The following is a 19165-nucleotide window of genomic DNA, read 5'->3' on the forward strand; positions in this document are numbered from 1 at the left end:
TTTTTTTTTTTTTTTTTTTTTTTTGTCTAGACAAAAAGTTGTATGAGAACCAAGTTGTACATTTTAGAAGCTGAAATTTCACCTCGGGCATTAATGGGTATAGCTAGGGCGTTCATAACACACCCGAGGGGGCTACTACGCTCATTGCGCACTTGCATCATCACCAGAGCTTAGCTACCACTTCGCCGAGCTCCTACACCTACCAGAACGTCGAATCATCACGTGGCTGCTAAAACAAGCTAAACTTCACACCGCGCCCATAAGACCCTCTCATGGTCGAAGGATCCACAGCAACCTAAATAAGCCTCGCTTACTGGTATCTGAGCAATTCTTTCCGTTGCTTTTATAGAACTTCCCTCCTGTGTTAGCAAACCATCACCTATTAATACAACACCAACATTATTTGATTCTAAATGTCAAACATCGATGCAAAGGTTAGATTAAACCACCTCTATCGACCCAACTAGTCCTCTAACAAGCAAGTAAGCCAACTAGTAGGTTATCTCTCTACATTAGAGCTTTGGTCAGTGGCGAGTGGAAGGGCATCGCTAGGATCACAAAATATTTAATATCTCTTTATAAATCTTTTAATTAAGAAGATAAATATTTCACTAGATGATCATAAACGACTCAATCTTAATTCTAAACAAGTTATGAATTCTTGGTTGTGACGGGTTTGTCTATTGGTTAATTCAATATATCTACTATTTTAGAGATAAGTAGATGAGTGGTTCACTTAAGTACTGATTTCGAAACATGAACCATCGACCCTTATCCCTCCTACGGGCTCGAGAGAGATTAAGTTTATGATTGAATCATAAAAAAATTGTTAATTATAGAATCAAGGGTGATGGGTCTACGATAGCAGTCGCGTTAATAACCACACATCTAGAACGGTACCGACGATGGTTTAGCCGTGGCTAGGTCTAGGTCGTCGAGTTGCGTGCAAATTATGATATGAATTGAAATTTGAAAAATAATTTTAAATCTGAATTAAAAGGAAAATAATAATAATAAAAATAAAAGATGGCCAATGGAAATAGGATAATTGGATATTTGTATAAATAATAATTTATGTTGCGGTGGATTTGGTTGTGGCCGGGAGGGTTCAGCAAGTTCCTACTCCAATTTGACTCGTTCCGATCATCCTCACAGTTCAATCACAACAGGTCGCTGCCTTTTCCCGGCGGAGAGAGAGGCGGAGAGAGAGGCGGATGGGTGCAAACAGTGAGGCCAACCAAGATGGCTCCGACGAGCAGCAGAAGCGGTCTGAGATCTATACCTATGAGGCGCCATGGCACATCTACGCGATGAACTGGAGCGTCCGGCGAGACAAGAAGTACCGGCTAGCAATCGCTAGTCTTCTGGAGCAGTATCCCAACAGGGTGGAGATTGTCCAGCTTGATGATTCCAGCGGCGAGATCCGCTCCGACCCTAACCTCTCCTTTGAGCATCCCTATCCTCCCACCAAGACCATCTTCATTCCAGACAAGGAGTGCCAGCGCCCTGATCTTCTCGCCACTTCCAGCGATTTTCTCCGCGTATGGCGCATCTCAGACGATCCTTCATCTGTGGAGCTCAAGAGTCTTCTTAATGGCAACAAGAACAGCGAGTTTTGTGGCCCTCTAACCTCCTTTGACTGGAACGATGCTGAGCCAAAGCGCATCGGAACCTCCAGTATCGACACGACCTGCACCATTTGGGATATTGAACGCGAGACCGTCGACACGCAACTTATCGCCCACGATAAGGAGGTTTATGACATCGCTTGGGGCGGTGTTGGTGTATTTGCTTCCGTTTCCGCCGATGGTTCTGTCCGCGTCTTCGATTTGCGTGACAAGGAGCACTCTACCATCATCTACGAGAGTTCTGAGCCTGACACTCCATTGGTTCGGCTAGGCTGGAACAAGCAGGACCCGAGATATATGGCCACGATTATCATGGACAGCGCCAAGGTTGTCGTGCTTGACATTCGCTTCCCGACGCTCCCCGTCGTCGAGTTACAGAGGCACCAAGCTAGTGCGAACGCCATTGCATGGGCGCCTCATAGTTCTTGCCACATTTGCACTGCAGGGGATGATTCTCAGGCCTTGATTTGGGATTTGTCGTCCATGGGCCAACCAGTCGAAGGTGGCCTCGATCCCATTCTTGCCTACACCGCTGGAGCAGAAATCGAGCAGCTGCAATGGTCCTCTTCCCAGCCGGACTGGGTTGCGATTGCCTTTTCCACCAAGCTTCAGATTCTGAGGGTATGATCCATGTGAGTGATTCCATGTAACTTCTCTACCAGAAAACATAATGGGGTCTACTTGTTCTAGCATGTTCGTTCCATTTCTTTACGCAACAACACTTTGGCCATACTACTAATTGTTGTACAATTCCGCCATGAACCCATAATATGCCTTCAGCTGTTCGTACTCTGTTCTTTTAACGAAATTTCCTTTTGGTATATGCAGCAACACCTAGCTTTGGTTCTTCACCTACACAGATAGTCATGTCTGAGAACCATCATATGTAACTATGTTCTTGAAACTTGATTCAACACTCGAATTTAGATTTATCCTTCCTAGTGCTTTCTATATTGATGCTTTTTCTGATAAATATTATCGAACACTTATGAAGTATGAATATTTTGTGCATTTCTCTCAACTTGGAAATTCCTTCTTTCCATACAAAGTTTCTGCTGGATTTAAAGTGTGCTAACTATCTGTTCTGGAATGGGGAGGAACTTGATGAGAATTAAGTCCATTGTTCGAAGCACATAGCCTTATCATCGACGAATGTTAGAATTGAATGATGATAAATTTACACGACGACAAGAATTTAGAAGAGGGAAAATGTTATCTAAAGGTGAAAAGTTTCGAATTCGTCTCGGAAGTTTGTAAGAAAGTGGTAGGTATTCAATTTTTTCTGATCTTTGATTACCTCTTTTCTCATCCACCAATTCAATGAGTGTATGTCATGTAAGTTTATCATCAGCAAATTTTAACATTAATCAACAGTGGGGAAAAGCCTGCAGGTGTGCAAGGTGCTGTCTTCACCTTATTTTCCTCAAGTGAGGTGATCACCAATACATGAAGCTTTAAGGTGTTTCCAAGTATTTACTTCAACAGAATTTACTTTTATATGATTTGATGTTGAAGGGCTTATAATTGAAGAACAGGGATGAAAAGGAAGGCTTGTTCCTATCTGCATCTTCGCTCGAGTCTCTTCGGTACCAACCTATAAGCTATCGCCATCAAAGGACTCTGAACCCATCTACACAATCCTCCTCCATTGGTATTGTCTGCTTTTCTCGTTCTTTTTCCTTTCTCCCAGTTCTCACGCTGAAAGTTGAATCAGAACAAACAGGTTAGCCTTTTTGTTTGATTTAATTACTCATCTTTGTAACATTAATCATTTATTATGACAAAATAAGAAAGATTTCTTATTGCTCATGACTTTTCTGTATCTTTAATGTCAAAACACTTCAATTTTGTTTGATAATTGATATTTTAGACTTACATTTAAAGTTTCTTATTTCCTGATTTTATTTTCTAAGGTATTAGGTATTGTGCATCATCATATCATTCCATACTCAGGTTTAGCCTTGTCTCTTCGATCTTCTGCACCTTGGAACATGTTGCACTTTTTAAGAAGATTGCTATATAGTAAAGCTATGTTGTTCCATAGAAAAGGTAGGAGAGTAAATGTTTTGATCCTTTGGAATAAGTAACTACGTAGAAGAACCAAAATGGAATTTAAGGCATTATTTACATGCAATAGTGAAATAGATTACAAGAGGGCTCTGTAGTCTACCTGTGTTCTTATCTGTTTAGCTTTTAGGGATGCAAGAACAAAAAAGAGTCCAGCATTTCATTTACATCTAATTTTTGGAGTGACAATGGTATGGCTGGTTTTAACTTGATCATGTTTTTTTTTTTTTTTTTTTTTCAGTTGACAGGCTTTAGTACGATGGTTGTTTTGAATTTTCGTTTTGTCGAACTGTCATGGACACTTCGAGTTAGTTTTTGCTATGGAGTCAACCAAAAGTCTAGCACCCATTCTACCTTTTATTCCCCTGAATTCTGTGTTTAGAAAGCTAACTCAAGAAGATTAGCAACATGTTTTCTATGATTCACAATTTGGCTGCTGGTTGATGGCTCACACAGATTGAAATCTTTCTTTGAATCTTGTGATGGCATTGCCATTGTGATTCAAACAGTAGAAAATTGTAACAGTCCCTACCAAATGAAACATTCATAGATTTTCTGGCCCATTGGCAGGAGATTCCTCAACTTAAACCTTACACCTTAATGCCATATAACATATCTACTGCAGTCCTAGTGGTGTGATACCATGCTCATGGTGACATTGCTAAGAGAAGATCTTAAAGGAAAAAATAAGCTTTAGGCAGCAATCCCTTCCGACCAGAAGAGTTGAATACAAGGCATTTTCAATCAAAGCTTCCTTCAGGTTCTACCGTCAATACCCTTGCTTAACTCCTTGTTCGGTAAACTAGTCGCTGGTTGTCAACTTTCTGTTGTCTTTCAATCCATTAATGGTGTGCCAAACCACACATCCTTATGTTCAATTTAAGTGTTATACATCCTTTACAAGTGATTGTTAGGATCGCACAACAATGTATACACTCGAACACAAAAAACAAAATGAAAGGAGAATATTGGTTAAAGGATTTGTATTAATGACTCAGCTTATTATATATAGTTTTAACAGATATAACTGTCTACTGTATATTTATATAACTATCTACTGTATATAACTATCTACCCTAACCTATAGCTTTTTACTATACATAGATATTTATGACAATTTACGTATGTCATTTACCATATATAGCTAAGTTTACGTATCTAACCAAAATAAGATCTTAGATTGGCATCTTGATACAGTGATTTACCATAATAATAAATAGAGTCAATGGCACGCCATGGGAAGAGCTGCTTCTTTCTTGCTTGATAGGGGGGCTCACCAAGGCAGACTAAAAGTGCGCTCTCCGAGCGATAGTCACCCATCACACGGCTCTCAAACCAAAAATATGGTATTCAGCTTACCATATATAATTTTATCAGATATAACCATCTCCCTACCATAACCTATAGTTTCTTACTCTACAGATATATTTATGACAATTTACATGTCATTTACCATATATAGCTAACTGTTTATTAAGTTATAAACAACCAGCCGTCTTCATAACCTAACGCTCCATAACCTAACAGTGTGCATATTGAAAATTTTAGTAGACTATTCACCTTTGAATAATGTACTTCCATTTATGCACAATTTGCTACCATAGAGGAATAAAGGGAAGGGTGGATCAGGGGACTGGTTGTATTTTGGGTAGAATATGTCAAGCTAACTTAAGTCAAAGAAATGAGTCAATAGTCTGGGAATATAATTTATAACTACTATACGATTACGTGGAAATATTCTTTTTATGTGGAAACATTCATTTAAAATTCTTTTTATGTGGAAACATTCATTTAAAATAATCTATAAAATGATGTCATGGACGGTATGCCTTAAGAGTTTTAAAATAAAATATCATTTATTTATTATCGTTCGTACTTGACAGTGATAGTGATGGAGTTTTAAAATAAAATGTGTTTGTTCAACTAAGATATAAATAGCATTATACTATTATTGTACCATTGACTAAGAGTTTAAAAGTTCAAGTCATTCATCTCACTACATATTGTTACAAAAAAAAATAACTTATGGAAACAAATCATTGTGCGGTTTTAAGCATCCCAGAGTTCATACTATATGATAATTCAGTTCATACTATATGATAATTCAATGCCTAACTCCACCTTTTGATGGAAGTTCGTGCATTTCCCTATCAATGCCCTTGACTCCTCGTCGGGGCCGACAGAGTTCATTACGAGTGGGTATGAAATAAGTGGAAGAGGCAATTTTCTAACTTCAATTGTTGTGCCTAAATTTAACAAATATCAAGATAACATGAAGCATAAATAGCAATATAGCTCCTAATTTGAGATGAGTAAAGTGTATTGATACTAATATGCATTAGTGTGTAAGACATACCAATATAACAATATAATAATATAGGCTTGCTTGGAAGGATTTTTCAAGTGCTTTAATAAGAGATTCGATCATGATCTAACTAAATTAGTTTCTTCGATTCTAATTGTGGCTCATTAGAGACATAGCGAGCACCTCTGCAACCATGGACATTCTCAACAATCTCTCATTTGATTAACATATACATTGGATTTCGATTTCCTAGTATCTTCTCAATTGCCATGGATGTTACCATAGATACAACAATACATGAATTATCTTGAGATCTTTTTTAATCGTCTTTTTAACTTATTGCTTAACATTAATCTATCGAAAATTTTTGTACTAATAAATTGAGAGCTTTCAAGTCTCTACTCATAGCTAAACTAGAAGCACCTAGACAACCCTCACATAAGATTATGCGATTGGAAACATCCTGACATGACCCACACTTTGTCTGTGTAACAGTCCAAGCCCATCTTTAACCGATATTGTCCTCTTTGAGCTTTCCCTTCCAAGCGTCTCCTTAAGGTTTTAAAATGCATCTGCTAGGGAGAGATTTCTACACCCTTATAAAGACTATTTTGTTCTCCTCTCCAACCGATGTGGGATCTCACATTCCGTGCTCTAAAACTTCTCGTTCGGGATTCAGAAAGAAAAGGGTGAGGAGTTAGAGGGCATGAACAGTTTGAGGTTGGCCCCACAGATGGATGTGCAAGTAAGTTATAATTGGTAGGAAATGAGAGCATAGGGAGTGGAGGGGAGAGGGAAGAAATTTGAAACAATATCACAAATCACACAGTAGAAGATACAGAGGCAGGAGTAACCACAGCCATTCATTGAGTGAGAGGCTATTATCCATAATCTCATCCTCTCTTGGCCTTCCATCATTCATTCAAAGCCATTCAAAGAAATATTATATACAACCTTCTCAGTTTCCCATCTCTCTACTGCTTCAATTTGCTTCTTTCACCACCTCCTGCTGCTGCTGCTGCTGCTTTCCTCCGCTCGACCATGGCTACGGCTACTCTATCAGTAGCCAAACCATCTCTCCAGGTTCCTTCCTGCATTACTCGTACTATTCCTTCCCTGCAATCTGTTAATCTTTTGCATTTGAAAACATTAGTATATTCTTTTGCATATATAGCAGGCTAATCTAAAGGGATTTGGAGAATTCTCCGGGCTCCGTAACTCGTCAACCTGTCTTCCCTTTGCGAGGCGAACCTCCGATGATTTCCTTTCCGTCATTGCCTTCCAAACCTCTGCTGTGAGTTCCCTGTCCTTAAAAGCTTGACATCTTCTTGAAACAGTATGCATTTTCATGAGATTAGCAATCTTTTGTTTGGAGTAATCAATTCTAACCTACGTCCACTCAATTCTTGAAGGTGGGAAGCAGCGGAGGATACAAGAAAGGGATTGTCGAAGCAAAGCTTAAGGTAGCCATCAATGGGTTTGGAAGGATTGGAAGGAATTTCTTGAGGTGCTGGCATGGTCGCAAGGATTCCCTACTTGATGTCGTTGCCATCAACGACAGTGGAGGTGTCAAGCAAGCTTCTCACCTCCTCAAGTACGACTCGACTCTCGGCATCTTCGAAGCCGATGTCAAGCCTGCCGGAGATGAGGCCATTTCAGTCGATGGCAAGATCATCCAGGTGGTCTCCAACCGCAATCCTCTCAACCTTCCCTGGAAGTGGGTGTTCAAAGTCTTTGCTTCTAGTTTTCATTCATTGTTTCTATGATATCAGAAATGAATGGATGGATAAATAACAATGCAGGGACTTGGGAATAGACCTGGTGATTGAAGGAACTGGCGTGTTTGTTGATAGAGAGGGTGCAGGGAAGCACATTGAGGCTGGAGCAAAGAAGGTCCTAATTACAGCACCTGGGAAGGGTGACATTCCGACCTATGTTGTCGGGGTTAATGCCGATGCTTACAGTCACGACGAGCCTATCATCAGCAATGCTTCTTGCACTACCAATTGCCTAGCTCCTTTCGTCAAGGTCCTCGACCAGAAGTTTGGTAATGCAGACTGAATCCTATCTTAAATTCTTTAACTTAAGGCTCTAGCACAAAATCTGGTAAATTTCGGGTTTATGAATGGATGGATTTGGTATAAATATATGGCAGGTATCATCAAGGGAACAATGACTACCACTCACTCCTACACTGGTGACCAGAGGCTACTTGATGCCAGCCACCGCGACCTCAGGAGGGCAAGAGCTGCTGCACTCAACATTGTCCCAACCTCCACAGGAGCAGCCAAAGCTGTTGCTCTAGTCCTTCCTTCTCTTAAGGGAAAACTTAACGGGATTGCACTTCGTGTGCCTACTCCAAATGTTTCTGTTGTTGACCTTGTTGTCCAGGTTTCTAAGAAGACCTTTGCTGAAGAGGTGAACGCTGCATTCCGGGAAAGTGCCGAGAAGGAGCTCAACGGTATCCTCTCCGTTTGTGACGAGCCCCTCGTTTCGGTCGATTTTAGATGCTCTGATGTCTCCTCGACTGTCGACTCTTCATTGACTATGGTTATGGGAGATGACTTGGTGAAGGTCATTGCTTGGTATGATAACGAGTGGGGTTACTCTCAACGGGTTGTTGATTTGGCTGACATTGTTGCCAACAACTGGAAATGAGCATGAGTGGTTTTCTCATTCTAAGCTAACCACATTTCCAGCTTGTTTTCTGCATTTCTGCTTAATTTTTCCCTTAAATTTGTAATGCGAACACGAAAAACCATTTTCCACTACCCACCATCCAATAAATATATATGCCACAAAACTATGCAGAGTGATGAAGTTCCAAGAGTCAAGTCCCATTCGAGATTTCATTAATATACATTCGAGATTTCATGCTCTATAGGATATGCTAAACCGAATTCAGTTATGCTCTAGTCGAACAGTGACACCAGAATCTAGTTCTTGAGTCCGTAATGCGACTGTAATTTTATTAAGATAAGGATTCATAAGTGCAGTAATACAACACAATGTACGTATGACAAACTATTTACACAAAATGAAACAAAAGTAGAAAAATTGGGATCAATCATTTTTTTAAAAGAAAAACAAGAATTTTTGCAGTGTAGTACTCAAATACCTAGTGATGCTATACTCGCAACAATCTGTTTTCCTAGAACAACCAATGTTTTTTTCTTGGCTTTTGTTGAACTGGAACATCTGCAAGACAGATAAACATATTATTAAAAGATCCACGGTTCCCTTCTAAGCACATTCACTCTGAATAAACCTCGCTTCTATGGGAACTGGAAAAAGTTGGAAGAATAACCAAACCTTGAACTGCATAAAGTGAATTGTAATGAACCTCAGACCAGAAACTTAACCAAAGCTCTGCATTGCAAAGATAAAGAAGCTGTAAGAACCCTAGTGTTCCAAAACTACAGCAAAGCATTTAGTGTGTAAATTCGAATGTGTTGACATTCAAATGACTCAGCTCTATGCATTGAGAAACTGAGATAAAGAAGAAATATATATCAGAATTGCAGGTAGTTTGGAGATAGCCCTGACACCAAGTCCCGTCCTATGTAGTTTCAGTGAATATATTGAATTTCATCAATCTCAAATATCTTGCAAAATGTTTTATAATTACAGGTTCCATCTTAAATTTGTAGTCGAGGAGATTTTAAGTCCAAGCAGCACAAATGGTCACTTCTTCCATATTCATAGCCAGAACTCTTGGAGGGAAAAGAACAATAAAAGAAAGATATGAAAAAACAAGTTGGACTTATTTCACCCAAACACTTTAATTTGGAAAGTATGCATGCGTGTATGTGTCTGACACATGTTAGACACTCACAAACTTAATAGCACGATAGACAGTGTCAACACAAGTTGTATAAAGTTAAAATAAGCCTAATGCTTATTAGACATGTTTTCAAAACTTGTTAAGCATACTAAATAGACAAAAATAGTACTATTAAGACAAAATTAATCAATTTTGAGCCGAAATAGATCGAATTAATTTTTTTTTCAATATATAAATGCATAAACTTATTCATTTAATTTCCTTCCTATGTCTTTCTTGTGTCTGAGTCCTAGATTTATACAAAATGACATGTCACTATATTCGTGTTGAATTTATGTCTTATATATGTATCCATGCTTCTCAGCTTACCACGCTTTGGAGTCTGAGATCGCGGAACAATTTCAATGAAACAAGTGTCTCTGAATGATGTCAGGAGGCAAATCTTTGCCACAAACTGCACATAATCAAGCAACTACATCAAGAAATAAACAGAGAAGGTATGACTAAATGTTCTAGTGGAAAATCTATAGTTTTGGAATATATATATTTGATAAGAAACCATTTTATTTATATACGAATTTTACAAAAAGGATGGTAAGTACATGATGATTATAAAAGACATTCCCAATTTCATAAAAGAGATGCATAACTATACGAACAAAGATCTTAGACACCTAGAGATTGCATAATAAATAACATGACAAAAAGATGCATCAAAAGTGAGCTATTTGTCTAAGAACGCCCTTTGAGTTAGTTTGACTTCGTATAAAGCCTTTGGTGGGAGATTTAAAGCAGTCTTGATAGTCAATGGTGGGGGAGGTTGGGGTTTGTAGGTCGCCTTTAATGGAGGAGCAAGTGGGTAGTTGGATATGAGTTTAAAAAAGACATCCAAACCATTTTGATCTTCCCCAAAGGAATAAGTAGCTTGTTTAAACCACCATTGTCACGAAACAGTGCAACCTCTATATGTGTACCTTTTTTATTGGTGATTTTTTCAACCCAAATGGTCTGTTCGACGAATCTTTCCTCTCTAAAAAATTTCTGATTCGAAGTAGCTGTGAGAAGGGCTCGGATAACCGTTACCAGCCATCTCAAAGAACCCCAATGTGAGATAATGAAAGAAACTCTATCATTGTGGTCTCTGTAAGTTTCACCCTTGTGCCTCTAATTCTGCTGTCGATCTCAATGGAATCTTTCTATCAATGGTGGTAGTTCTCTTCTTCAAGGGAAGGGGTGTCGCCATGACCTCCACACTATATCACTCTCGATGCATCAATAATTTTGGGAATACAATTTAGAACTGGATAAACAAATTCTTTGAAATCATTTTTCATTCATCAACGTATGATCACCCATCTCTTCCACCCTATCTCTCCTTCACTCTCTCGCTCTCTCTATTTTATCTTAAACTCCAAGCTCAATGGTAGTTGGAGAAACACCTAATCCAAGAGCCTGACTTCATTCAGAAGTAATAACCCTCTACAATAATCCAATGTCCAGTAATTTTCGTCAATAGTCTACATTGCCAAGGATATGAAAACTTTCTGCTCATGCCCCTTGGTACATCTTTTATACAAAATCCTAAATTGATAATGCCATGCAACAATCACTCATTAAGGTAGCAAATACAATGCCATTTTTAGCTTTAGCTTATATGATATACCTTATCAGCTGCAGCTTGTAGGGTAATATGGTCCCCCCATTCACCAGATCTGCATCATATAGTAAGTAATCAGAAAGGAAATCTTTTCCTCAAGAACGTGTTTAATATCAGTTAATCCACAGATGAACATTGATTCAATGAGAGAGAGAGAGGGAATATGATCTTGAACAATTTCACATACTTCGCCATTTTCTTGTAATAACGACTGAACTTCATTGGAATATAACCCTCATATAGAGAACGGTAGTCCTTTATCTGGAACATGAAAACAAACCCAGATGTGTGATAAGCAGGATATTCACCCTTAGTTGAAAACTCTGTTCACTTTAATTTGGTATCAAAACATGGGTGAGACGTTACCAGTCACAGCTGACAAGTTTAACAGGTCAGATTTAATCTATATATATTATAAAATTCTGTATGTGAGAACACCTCTGATATGACAAAATGCAGACCGAAGTGAAAGATTCTAAAACAGTAAAAGTGAAATTTCAGCGGAAATAATTAGATCTTGGAAAGTCACTTTCTCAAATTACCACTTGTTCTCCCATTCCCAACTACTCGGACCACATGCTACATTAACCCTCCCTACTTCCTCCTTCAATTGCCTAAGCTGAGCTTTTCATCCCAAAAGCAAAAAATAAAAATAAAAATAAAAACCACTAATCTCCCTAGTTCAAGCACCTCAAGGACAATCTACCTGCTTTACAATGTCTTTTCGCACAAGCTTGTGATACTTGGGTGATTTGAACATCTGATCTGAAAGTGCTCGAAACTGCCATATAAGAAGAAAGTAGAGGTAGGTTGTAGATAAACCAGAAGCTTCTACTTCTTACTTAAAAGGTTTACATACCTGACAATTTCCATCACCAGAGACCTTCACTTCATGCAAACCATAGACATTTAACCTGAAACAGAATGCGATAAGAACTACTTCACCACACGTGGTAGGAGAGAGAAGAGAAGCCCAGGGAGATGGAAAATTTTATTGACATTAAACATACACTTGACTTATACCACCATCAGTTTTTATCTGGGTCCTTTTAATGAATTCCCTCTGGACAACACAAGAACATAACGAAAAACAAGGCAATCCTTATTGGACTTAAGATATTATCGCAACTGAATAAGAAGACTGAAATTAAGAAAGAAAGAAAACTCATAATGAACTTAGTTCACGTTGCGAAAAGAGGGAGATACAGAATCAAACCGCACCCTGAAAGAATAAAAATGTAGAATAGAATTTGAACGGCTCAATCTAGACTGTAGGATAAATAAGCTGACGCAGACTCTCAAATATCCTTAAGTTGTCGAAGTTAGTGATCATAATGACTTGCTATTCTTCATTATGATTGTTAAGTTTTAGTGAGATTTGTTTGAACTATTCCTCAATCAAGGAATTAACTATTGCACAGAAAATTACATCCCTTTAAGTCTAAGCCTAAACAATAATGTCAGCAATTAGACAAGTGGATCTGTGACCTTCAACACGATCATGATTACAAAACCATCCATCTAGTAAATTTAAGAACTTGCACTATCTCAACTCCCTGGAAGTAATTTTCAATCTACTGATGCTTAATCATGAATGTGCATGTCTCTTTATATATATATATAGGGAATGTGCATGTGTCTCTTTTAAATATTCTTTGACAGTTGTTATTTATGTTAAATTTTATCATTATTCTACAAAGAGAAAGGGTGGTATTTGATATATATAGAGCCATTTGTTCGCCAAGCGGGCAAGCTATCTTTTACTTTGAAAAATGCGGGAGACGTACCTCTGAAGAAGCCTATGATATTCCAAACTGGCATCACTTTGGTTTGGGATATACAAATTTATCCTTGGAGCATGCTGGAATACCATGAAAAGTGAAGTTTAACATATGAGGTTAGGTAATATCTTAACATATTAAAAAATTTGTAATATCTCTCTCAAAATTTGTAAAATAGTTTATGAACAATGACGGAACAAATAGAACAAGCACCTCAGAACATTCTATCAGAATAAAATTTTAGGACAACGATCTAAAAAGAGAGAGTTTCACAATTAAATCTGAGAAGTAGTTATTAATAAGCTTCTTTGATCAGATTCCCCATTTATAGATCGAAACTTTCATAGTTAGTTCCTTAAAACTCGAACCAGCTATAAAGCGATTGATAGTTTTATCTTCATAAGAAAATACTTTTTTTAACAAAAAGGCGTATGCTATAACAAAATGAAAAGAGCAAAGATTCATACAGCAATAGGGGCAAGGTTGGCGAGGCGTCGGGCAATAGCACCGTCTAGCTTAGCATACTCTTCCGTCAAAACAACAGCAATCATGTGATCGTCGTCAACGTCCTCCAGATGAGAGCTCAACGAAGTTGAACTAGAACATTCTCCAAAGTTCGGAGTTCCCGGCCTCATGCTGCCACTTATCAATAACTCGCCAACACTTTGTAAAAGAACGGAAGAAAAAATCCCAAATTTAAGCTGCAGATACAGAAAAAAAAAAAAAAACCGTTGGACGAATGTGAAATTCGAGCTCAATGTATTCAAAAGCGAGAACGAAAATGGTAAATTTCTTGGAGAACACAAAAGCATAATATGGCTAATCTGTTGAGATATATTCTATTCTATTTTCTATATCTCATTCTTAACATAATCCTACAAATGTGCGTGCAACCACCATAACTGGATAATATAAGAAGATGATAAAGAAGGCAAGGAACAACAAACAAATTAAAAATCAAATACAGGAGTTCTTATTACAGTAAAACAGCATGGAACGCGCATAGAACAGACAGACAATGATCTAAATATAAGCACATAATCGATCGCTAAAAGAACGAAACAAAAAACGATAAGGCCTATCTTCTTCAATGATTGGCAGATTACAATTTCCGGTATTAACAACGAAGCAATACAAAAAGAACATCAAGGAAGAACAGAATCAAATTAAGCTGAAAAAGAGGAAAAAAAATCAAATTAACCTGCAACAGCAACGGGCAAAGAGGCGGAAAAGATAAGATGAATGATCAAAGCGGGAGGAAATCAGGAGATTGTTGGAGGAAAGGGTTCGAGAATTCAGAGACGCGTGAAAGTTGAAATGGAAGGGACCCAGGGTGAGCCTGTGGTTTACGCGGGTTCTCCGCCTGGGCGTAACAGTTAATACCCGCAGATGGGACCCAAACCACATCAACCGGACATTTTATTCTATTCCTTGAATTACTTTTTTCTCTTTCTATCATATTAGGGTTGGTTTATATTTAGAAAAAACTATGCTAAACAATGCTCTCCAACAATATATTTTACCTTTCAAAATGGTTCACAAATGGTCTAGGATTGTGGACCATTGACACGGACCCTTGAATGAAAGCGTGAATATTTGAGGTGTAGAAACGACCGTGAAATTTTTTATTGGTTTAAAAGAGGGAATAGAGTGAAAACGATGCAAAAATGATGGAGGTGATAAAATAGAGCGTAGAAGTAGAAGAGGATTCGAGAGAGTTGATTGAAAAATATACTGTCGAAATAAAAAATAATGTGAATGCACAATCAGAAAACTGCAAGAAGACAACTCGAAGGCTGCATTCATGGCAATCATCACTAGTTTCTCCCTCGTTTCTTCTTTTTTTCTCTTGAAAGAGGATAAGGGCTATCCATTGAGTAAAGGGAGGGTTTGCTATAGTGATTCGGGCGGTTGGTGTCCTCTTCCTCTTCGAGAGTTGCGGGTCTTTGTCGCTGCATGAGTGGTAGCTCACGCTCAAAACTCCTCGTACACGAGTCCTAGTCGTTGCGCAGTGATCTGTTTCCCGGCTTCGCTTGCGCGATTTGCAATGATGATTGGTTTCATCCATCCTCGACCTTAATGAAATTGAGTATTAAGGGCGAGTTAGTCAAGCGGTTCACACTAAAATTTAAGCAATGCACGAAACCTACAAGAAGACATCTTACACCAAAATCTCAAACAATTCGCCGATCAAAAAACTGTAAGAAGATAACTACAATCTCAAACAATGCACCGATCAAGAAGATAGCTCACACTAAAATCTCAAACAATACACACCAATCAGGAAGATAGTAGCTCACACTACAATCTCAAACAATGCACACCAATCAGGAAGATAGCTCGCATTAAAATCTCAGACAATGCACCAATCAGATCGTAACTCAAAGTGTCAAGAACATTCTCTCCTTATCAAGTCATTGTGAGAACGAAGAATATTATTGATCCCGACGTAATGAAGGTAACTCAAGTAATAAAAACGTATATTATTGATCAAAAGATTGGAAATTCAAATCCCAAACCAAAAAAACAAATAAAAAAAAACTTGGAAGCTTCTCATATTTTCCACCCTTCTTGAACTAAAAAGGGAGAAAAAAACCAACCACAACGCTGTGTTGAAAAAATGGTTAAATTCCACCTGTGGAAATTCATTTACATGGTACGATTTTCTTTCCTAACCAGCAATAACATTGACCATATCACACCCCAATTAATCATATCATCTCTCTAGTTTCAACAGCTCACTATCACCAATATTTACAATTTTAAGCAAGAACATCCCTCTTTTAGGCTCTACAATCTAATGTTCAGCTACTAGGAAATGGATGAAGCACTGGTTGAAGTAACAACATTCTAGGATCGAGGCCTTCTTTGTTCTGGAAGAAAGAAATTGTTAATTTTGTTTTCAGTAATACTCGACCAAAATGGAATTCATTGACTTCGAACAACAAATAGTCTCCCTTGCAGATAAAATGATCAAAGATTACCTTTCACCGTCTAACTTTTTTGGTTGGAGGAGGCTTCGACAGGTCTCGCAGCTCGGAAACACCCTGACCACACTGAGAGTGACGAAAGCGCACGAAAGCGCAGGTGCATTTCATCAGCCGAAGATCAGAACTTAGTCCATTGCTTACCGCGTGTCGTAACAAAGCTCCAGTACCTCCACAGGCTCACAAATGCCCCAGGTACTGGGAAGTTTCACAATGCCAACAGATGTTTCGGAGAACGGGATCCATAGTTTGTCTTCGTAAACTTTGCGTCGAAACTATGAACACTGCCAATGTAAATGATCTCATAAGACCGAAAATAAATTCGTTAAAAGTAGATAGAGACCTACTTGAAATAGAAATTCTTTCACAAATCTATATCAAGTATACTTCCGTTTCCTCCCGTTTCTGGCCGTGTGCGAAGAATTTACTGTATAATGTGAATTTGAAAGTTCTCGAGGTATAGGTGCTCCAGACGACTTTAAAATCTCGACTAAATCTTGAAATAAATTCTTATTTTCCCCATTCACAAACACTATGGCTTTGCCCTCCTCTCCAAGTCTAGATGCCCGACCAATCTGGTGAACATACTCCTTGATGGAATTTGGCATGTCAAATACAATCACCTGCCTCACACGCAGGAGATCCATCCCTCGACCCAAAATCCCGGTAGCCACCATCACTTGAACGTCTCCCACCAGAAATGACTTCATGGCTTCTCGTCTCTCCTTCATGGACTTGTGCCCGTGAATCGACAATGCCTTTATCCCAGTGGTAACAGTAATTGCATTAGAAAGTAGATCGGCCCCAAGCCTTGAGCCTACATATACTACAAGAGGTGGCATAAAATGTTGCTTGCTTGCTAATATGTCGAAAAGCTTTTGCTTCTTATTCTTTGATTCAACCCAGATAACAAGCTGCTTCAAAGCCTTAGTTGGTTTATTTGACATGCCAGCAGTTATAATAACAGTACCATCTCCCATAGTTCTTGCCATCTTCTCTACTTCCGGAGAGGTAGTTGCGGAATACATTAAGATTTGCGGTCTTGAAAGAGCCGTAAAAATCTGTAATACCTGATCGCGAAAGCCTTTTTGGAGCAAGCAATCCACTTCATCCAGAACAAACGTCTTCAGCTCATCGAATTCAATATCATGCTTCATCAAAAGATCAACCAACCTGCCTGGAGTAGCGACAATCAGCTCAACTCCTTGCTCGATACGATAGACCTGTCCAGCTAGGGCATCACCACCGACAACAAGGGCAGTTTTAAATGGCATGCCTTTTCCAAGCAACTTAGCTTGTTCTTCAACTTGAATGCAAAGCTCTCTAGTAGGTGTAAGAACCATAGCAAGTGGCTTCTTTTCGCCATGGCAATTCTCAAGACGAACACGAGCACAGTAAGAAACTATTGGGAGCAGATAGGACACGGTCTTTCCAGAGCCAGTCTCGGCTGAAACAAGCAGATTTTTACCCAAACAAGCAGCTGGTATAGCTTGCATCTGGACAGCTGTGGGCATATCGTAGCCTGCGGTCTCTAGATTTTGAAGGAGCTTCTGAGGAAGGTTACAGGAAGAAAATGACAATGTAGGAGCACAACCAATGTTTCCCTTTATAACGATTCCAAGTTTTCTCCTGAGCAATTCAGTCTGCTCACAAGTCAAAGAAGATCCCGAACAATTAGAATCCTTAACATAAAAGCACTCATCAGCTGCAGGAAGTTTTTTAGGAGGTGGAAAATCAGAAGGCAGTGCGTTCCTATTAGCCATTTTGCACAGGACTGACTGTTTACATTCCATGCTGCAAATATCATCATCTGTCTCGTCACATATATACTCACCATAGCGACCACAAACAACACATTTAGGTTCGCCAGGCAAAGCCTCTCTCTGATCTTTACATTTCACTTTAACAGCAGATTCTACATTAGAAACAAAAGTTCAAGGAAGATTATACAAAATCCAGGCATTTATTAAGCATACAAAAGTTGCTGGAAAGAAAAAATAAACCACTAGTAAAACCAACGAGATAAATTCCCAAAAGCGATGCAATAATTCTCCTGTTGTGCTTCCATTTTATACAATCTCTTGTTTCAATTAGTTAGTGTAACATGCCAACCATGACTGATCACGTCTATTAGTTCGTCTATAATCATGCATCAACAGACGCGATCAATCATACATTTGGAAATCTAATTGTTCAAAGTGGATCAAAGATAATGCATGGACTTAGGTTCACCTCAATTGCTTTCTTTCAATCATTTGAAAGAAACTAAGCTATGGGGAAGTTAGCATTCAAAATTAACTCCCTCGACGAATACCTTACCAGTTTCTAAACCCAACAACACTACCTGGAACATAGACGCTAAAGATATAACAGGAAAAATAACAAGGTTTTATAAGAAAACTAGGAATCTGCACATTCAAATTATGAAACAATTTCTGACAGGAACTCTGAAAATGATGGATTTGAAACAGGAAATTTGATTGTAGTGAAAATACCATACTCCTAATTTGGACTTATATTAAAACCTAAAGCAGATGCAGATTCACCTATCCGATCCTAGAGAATATTTGCCTTCACATTTTCAGACAAATTAACCATTTACTTGGGCTATTTTTCCTTTCAGCCATAAATCAAAGCAAATTTAGTCCTAGAGCAGCTAACTATGCAGTAAAATTCCTAGGTACATCGTAATCTCCCTACTCCTGTCCCAGTTATTTCAGTTAATTGGCATCATAGTCAATTAGCATGACTACAACGACAGACTTGACAGTTATACAAGTGCATGATAGGTTCCGCCAAACTCAATGGATTGAGAAGAACTAGATTCAAATGTCAAGATATTAGCAAGAATTCACCATGTCGGTATCCGATGAGCAAAAATATTGACAAGTACATTAAAAACATGAATAACAAAATATGTTGGGGCATGAAGGAAAAAAAAAAAAAAAAAAAACCT

The 19165-nt window shown here is 38.5% G+C and overlaps 4 protein-coding genes across 12 annotated transcripts in view; 2 read left to right on the forward strand and 2 right to left on the reverse strand.

Moving 5' to 3' along the window:
• Positions 1–1072: 1072 nt before the first annotated feature.
• Positions 1073–3437, forward strand: LOC111435197 (WD repeat-containing protein LWD1). Of its 6 annotated transcripts, none has more exons than XR_002709041.1 (3): positions 1073–2249; positions 2457–3087; positions 3164–3437. XR_002709041.1 is itself a non-coding variant. In XM_023072572.1 (2 exons), exon 1 carries the CDS (start codon positions 1215–1217, stop codon positions 2253–2255), a length of 1041 nt encoding a protein of 346 aa, XP_022928340.1. In that variant the 5' UTR covers positions 1073–1214; the 3' UTR covers positions 2256–2260; positions 2457–3437. The 6 variants fall into 6 exon arrangements, 2 of the variants coding, with proteins under 2 accessions (XP_022928340.1, XP_022928339.1); XR_002709042.1 differs by having other exon boundaries at positions 2457–3060; positions 3144–3437; XR_002709043.1 differs by having other exon boundaries at positions 2457–3060.
• A 3479-nt stretch (positions 3438–6916) lies between these two features.
• On the forward strand, positions 6917–8820 carry LOC111435144 (glyceraldehyde-3-phosphate dehydrogenase A, chloroplastic). Of its 2 annotated transcripts, none has more exons than XM_023072486.1 (5): positions 6917–7083; positions 7175–7294; positions 7413–7717; positions 7803–8047; positions 8156–8820. In XM_023072486.1, the coding sequence occupies exons 1-5, from the start codon at positions 7042–7044 to the stop codon at positions 8656–8658; spliced, it is 1215 nt and encodes a 404-aa protein (XP_022928254.1). In that variant the 5' UTR covers positions 6917–7041; the 3' UTR covers positions 8659–8820. The 2 variants fall into 2 exon arrangements, with proteins under 2 accessions (XP_022928254.1, XP_022928255.1); XM_023072487.1 differs by having other exon boundaries at positions 6918–7083; positions 7178–7294.
• A 117-nt stretch (positions 8821–8937) lies between these two features.
• On the reverse strand, positions 8938–14628 carry LOC111435145 (OTU domain-containing protein DDB_G0284757-like). The gene is made up of 10 exons (XM_023072488.1): positions 14424–14628; positions 13690–13923; positions 13229–13302; positions 12301–12355; positions 12148–12222; positions 11629–11702; positions 11448–11496; positions 10154–10238; positions 9313–9369; positions 8938–9198 (listed from the first exon to the last, which is right to left on the reverse strand). The coding sequence occupies exons 2-10, from the start codon at positions 13855–13857 to the stop codon at positions 9152–9154; spliced, it is 684 nt and encodes a 227-aa protein (XP_022928256.1). The 5' UTR covers positions 13858–13923; positions 14424–14628; the 3' UTR covers positions 8938–9151.
• Positions 14629–15755: 1127 nt separating this feature from the next.
• Positions 15756–19165, reverse strand: part of LOC111435143 (DEAD-box ATP-dependent RNA helicase 41) — a 5377-nt gene continuing 1967 nt past the window's right edge. Inside the window, exons 3-4 of one of the 3 annotated variants that reach the window (XR_002709037.1) lie at positions 16207–18124; positions 15756–16095 (exon numbers count right to left, since the gene is read on the reverse strand). Coding sequence is in view for 2 of the 3 variants with exons in the window: in XM_023072485.1 (XP_022928253.1) it covers positions 16587–18124 (1538 nt within the window). In the remaining variant the exon portion in view is untranslated. Of the gene's footprint in view, positions 18125–19165 lie in introns of all 3 variants that reach the window. The other 2 variants (XM_023072485.1, XM_023072484.1) reach the window with 2 other exon arrangements.

The sequence above is a fragment of the Cucurbita moschata genome, unplaced genomic scaffold, assembly GCF_002738365.1.
Source record: "Cucurbita moschata cultivar Rifu unplaced genomic scaffold, Cmos_1.0 Cmo_Scf00048, whole genome shotgun sequence".
Taxonomy (NCBI): domain Eukaryota; kingdom Viridiplantae; phylum Streptophyta; class Magnoliopsida; order Cucurbitales; family Cucurbitaceae; genus Cucurbita; species Cucurbita moschata.

Bases quoted from the DNA above. Each gene is read 5' to 3' on its own strand.
- LOC111435197 (XM_023072571.1), top strand. From the start codon at position 1,215: ATGGGTGCAAACAGTGAGGCCAACCAAGATGGCTCCGACGAGCAGCAG. The intron at 2,250-2,456 runs GTATGATCCATG...TGGTATATGCAG, and splicing joins CCAAGCTTCAGATTCTGAGG to CAACACCTAGCTTTGGTTCT.
- LOC111435144 (XM_023072486.1), top strand. From the start codon at position 7,042: ATGGCTACGGCTACTCTATCAGTAGCCAAACCATCTCTCCAG. The intron at 7,295-7,412 runs GTGAGTTCCCTG...CAATTCTTGAAG, and splicing joins TTGCCTTCCAAACCTCTGCT to GTGGGAAGCAGCGGAGGATA. The intron at 7,718-7,802 runs GTGGGTGTTCAA...ATAACAATGCAG, and splicing joins CCTCTCAACCTTCCCTGGAA to GGACTTGGGAATAGACCTGG.
- LOC111435145 (XM_023072488.1), bottom strand. From the start codon at position 13,857: ATGAGGCCGGGAACTCCGAACTTTGGAGAATGTTCTAGTTCAACTTCG. The intron at 12,356-13,228 runs GTACGTCTCCCG...ATTCTGTTTCAG, and splicing joins TATCATAGGCTTCTTCAGAG to GTTAAATGTCTATGGTTTGC. The intron at 11,497-11,628 runs GTATGTGAAATT...TATATGATGCAG, and splicing joins TATTACAAGAAAATGGCGAA to ATCTGGTGAATGGGGGGACC.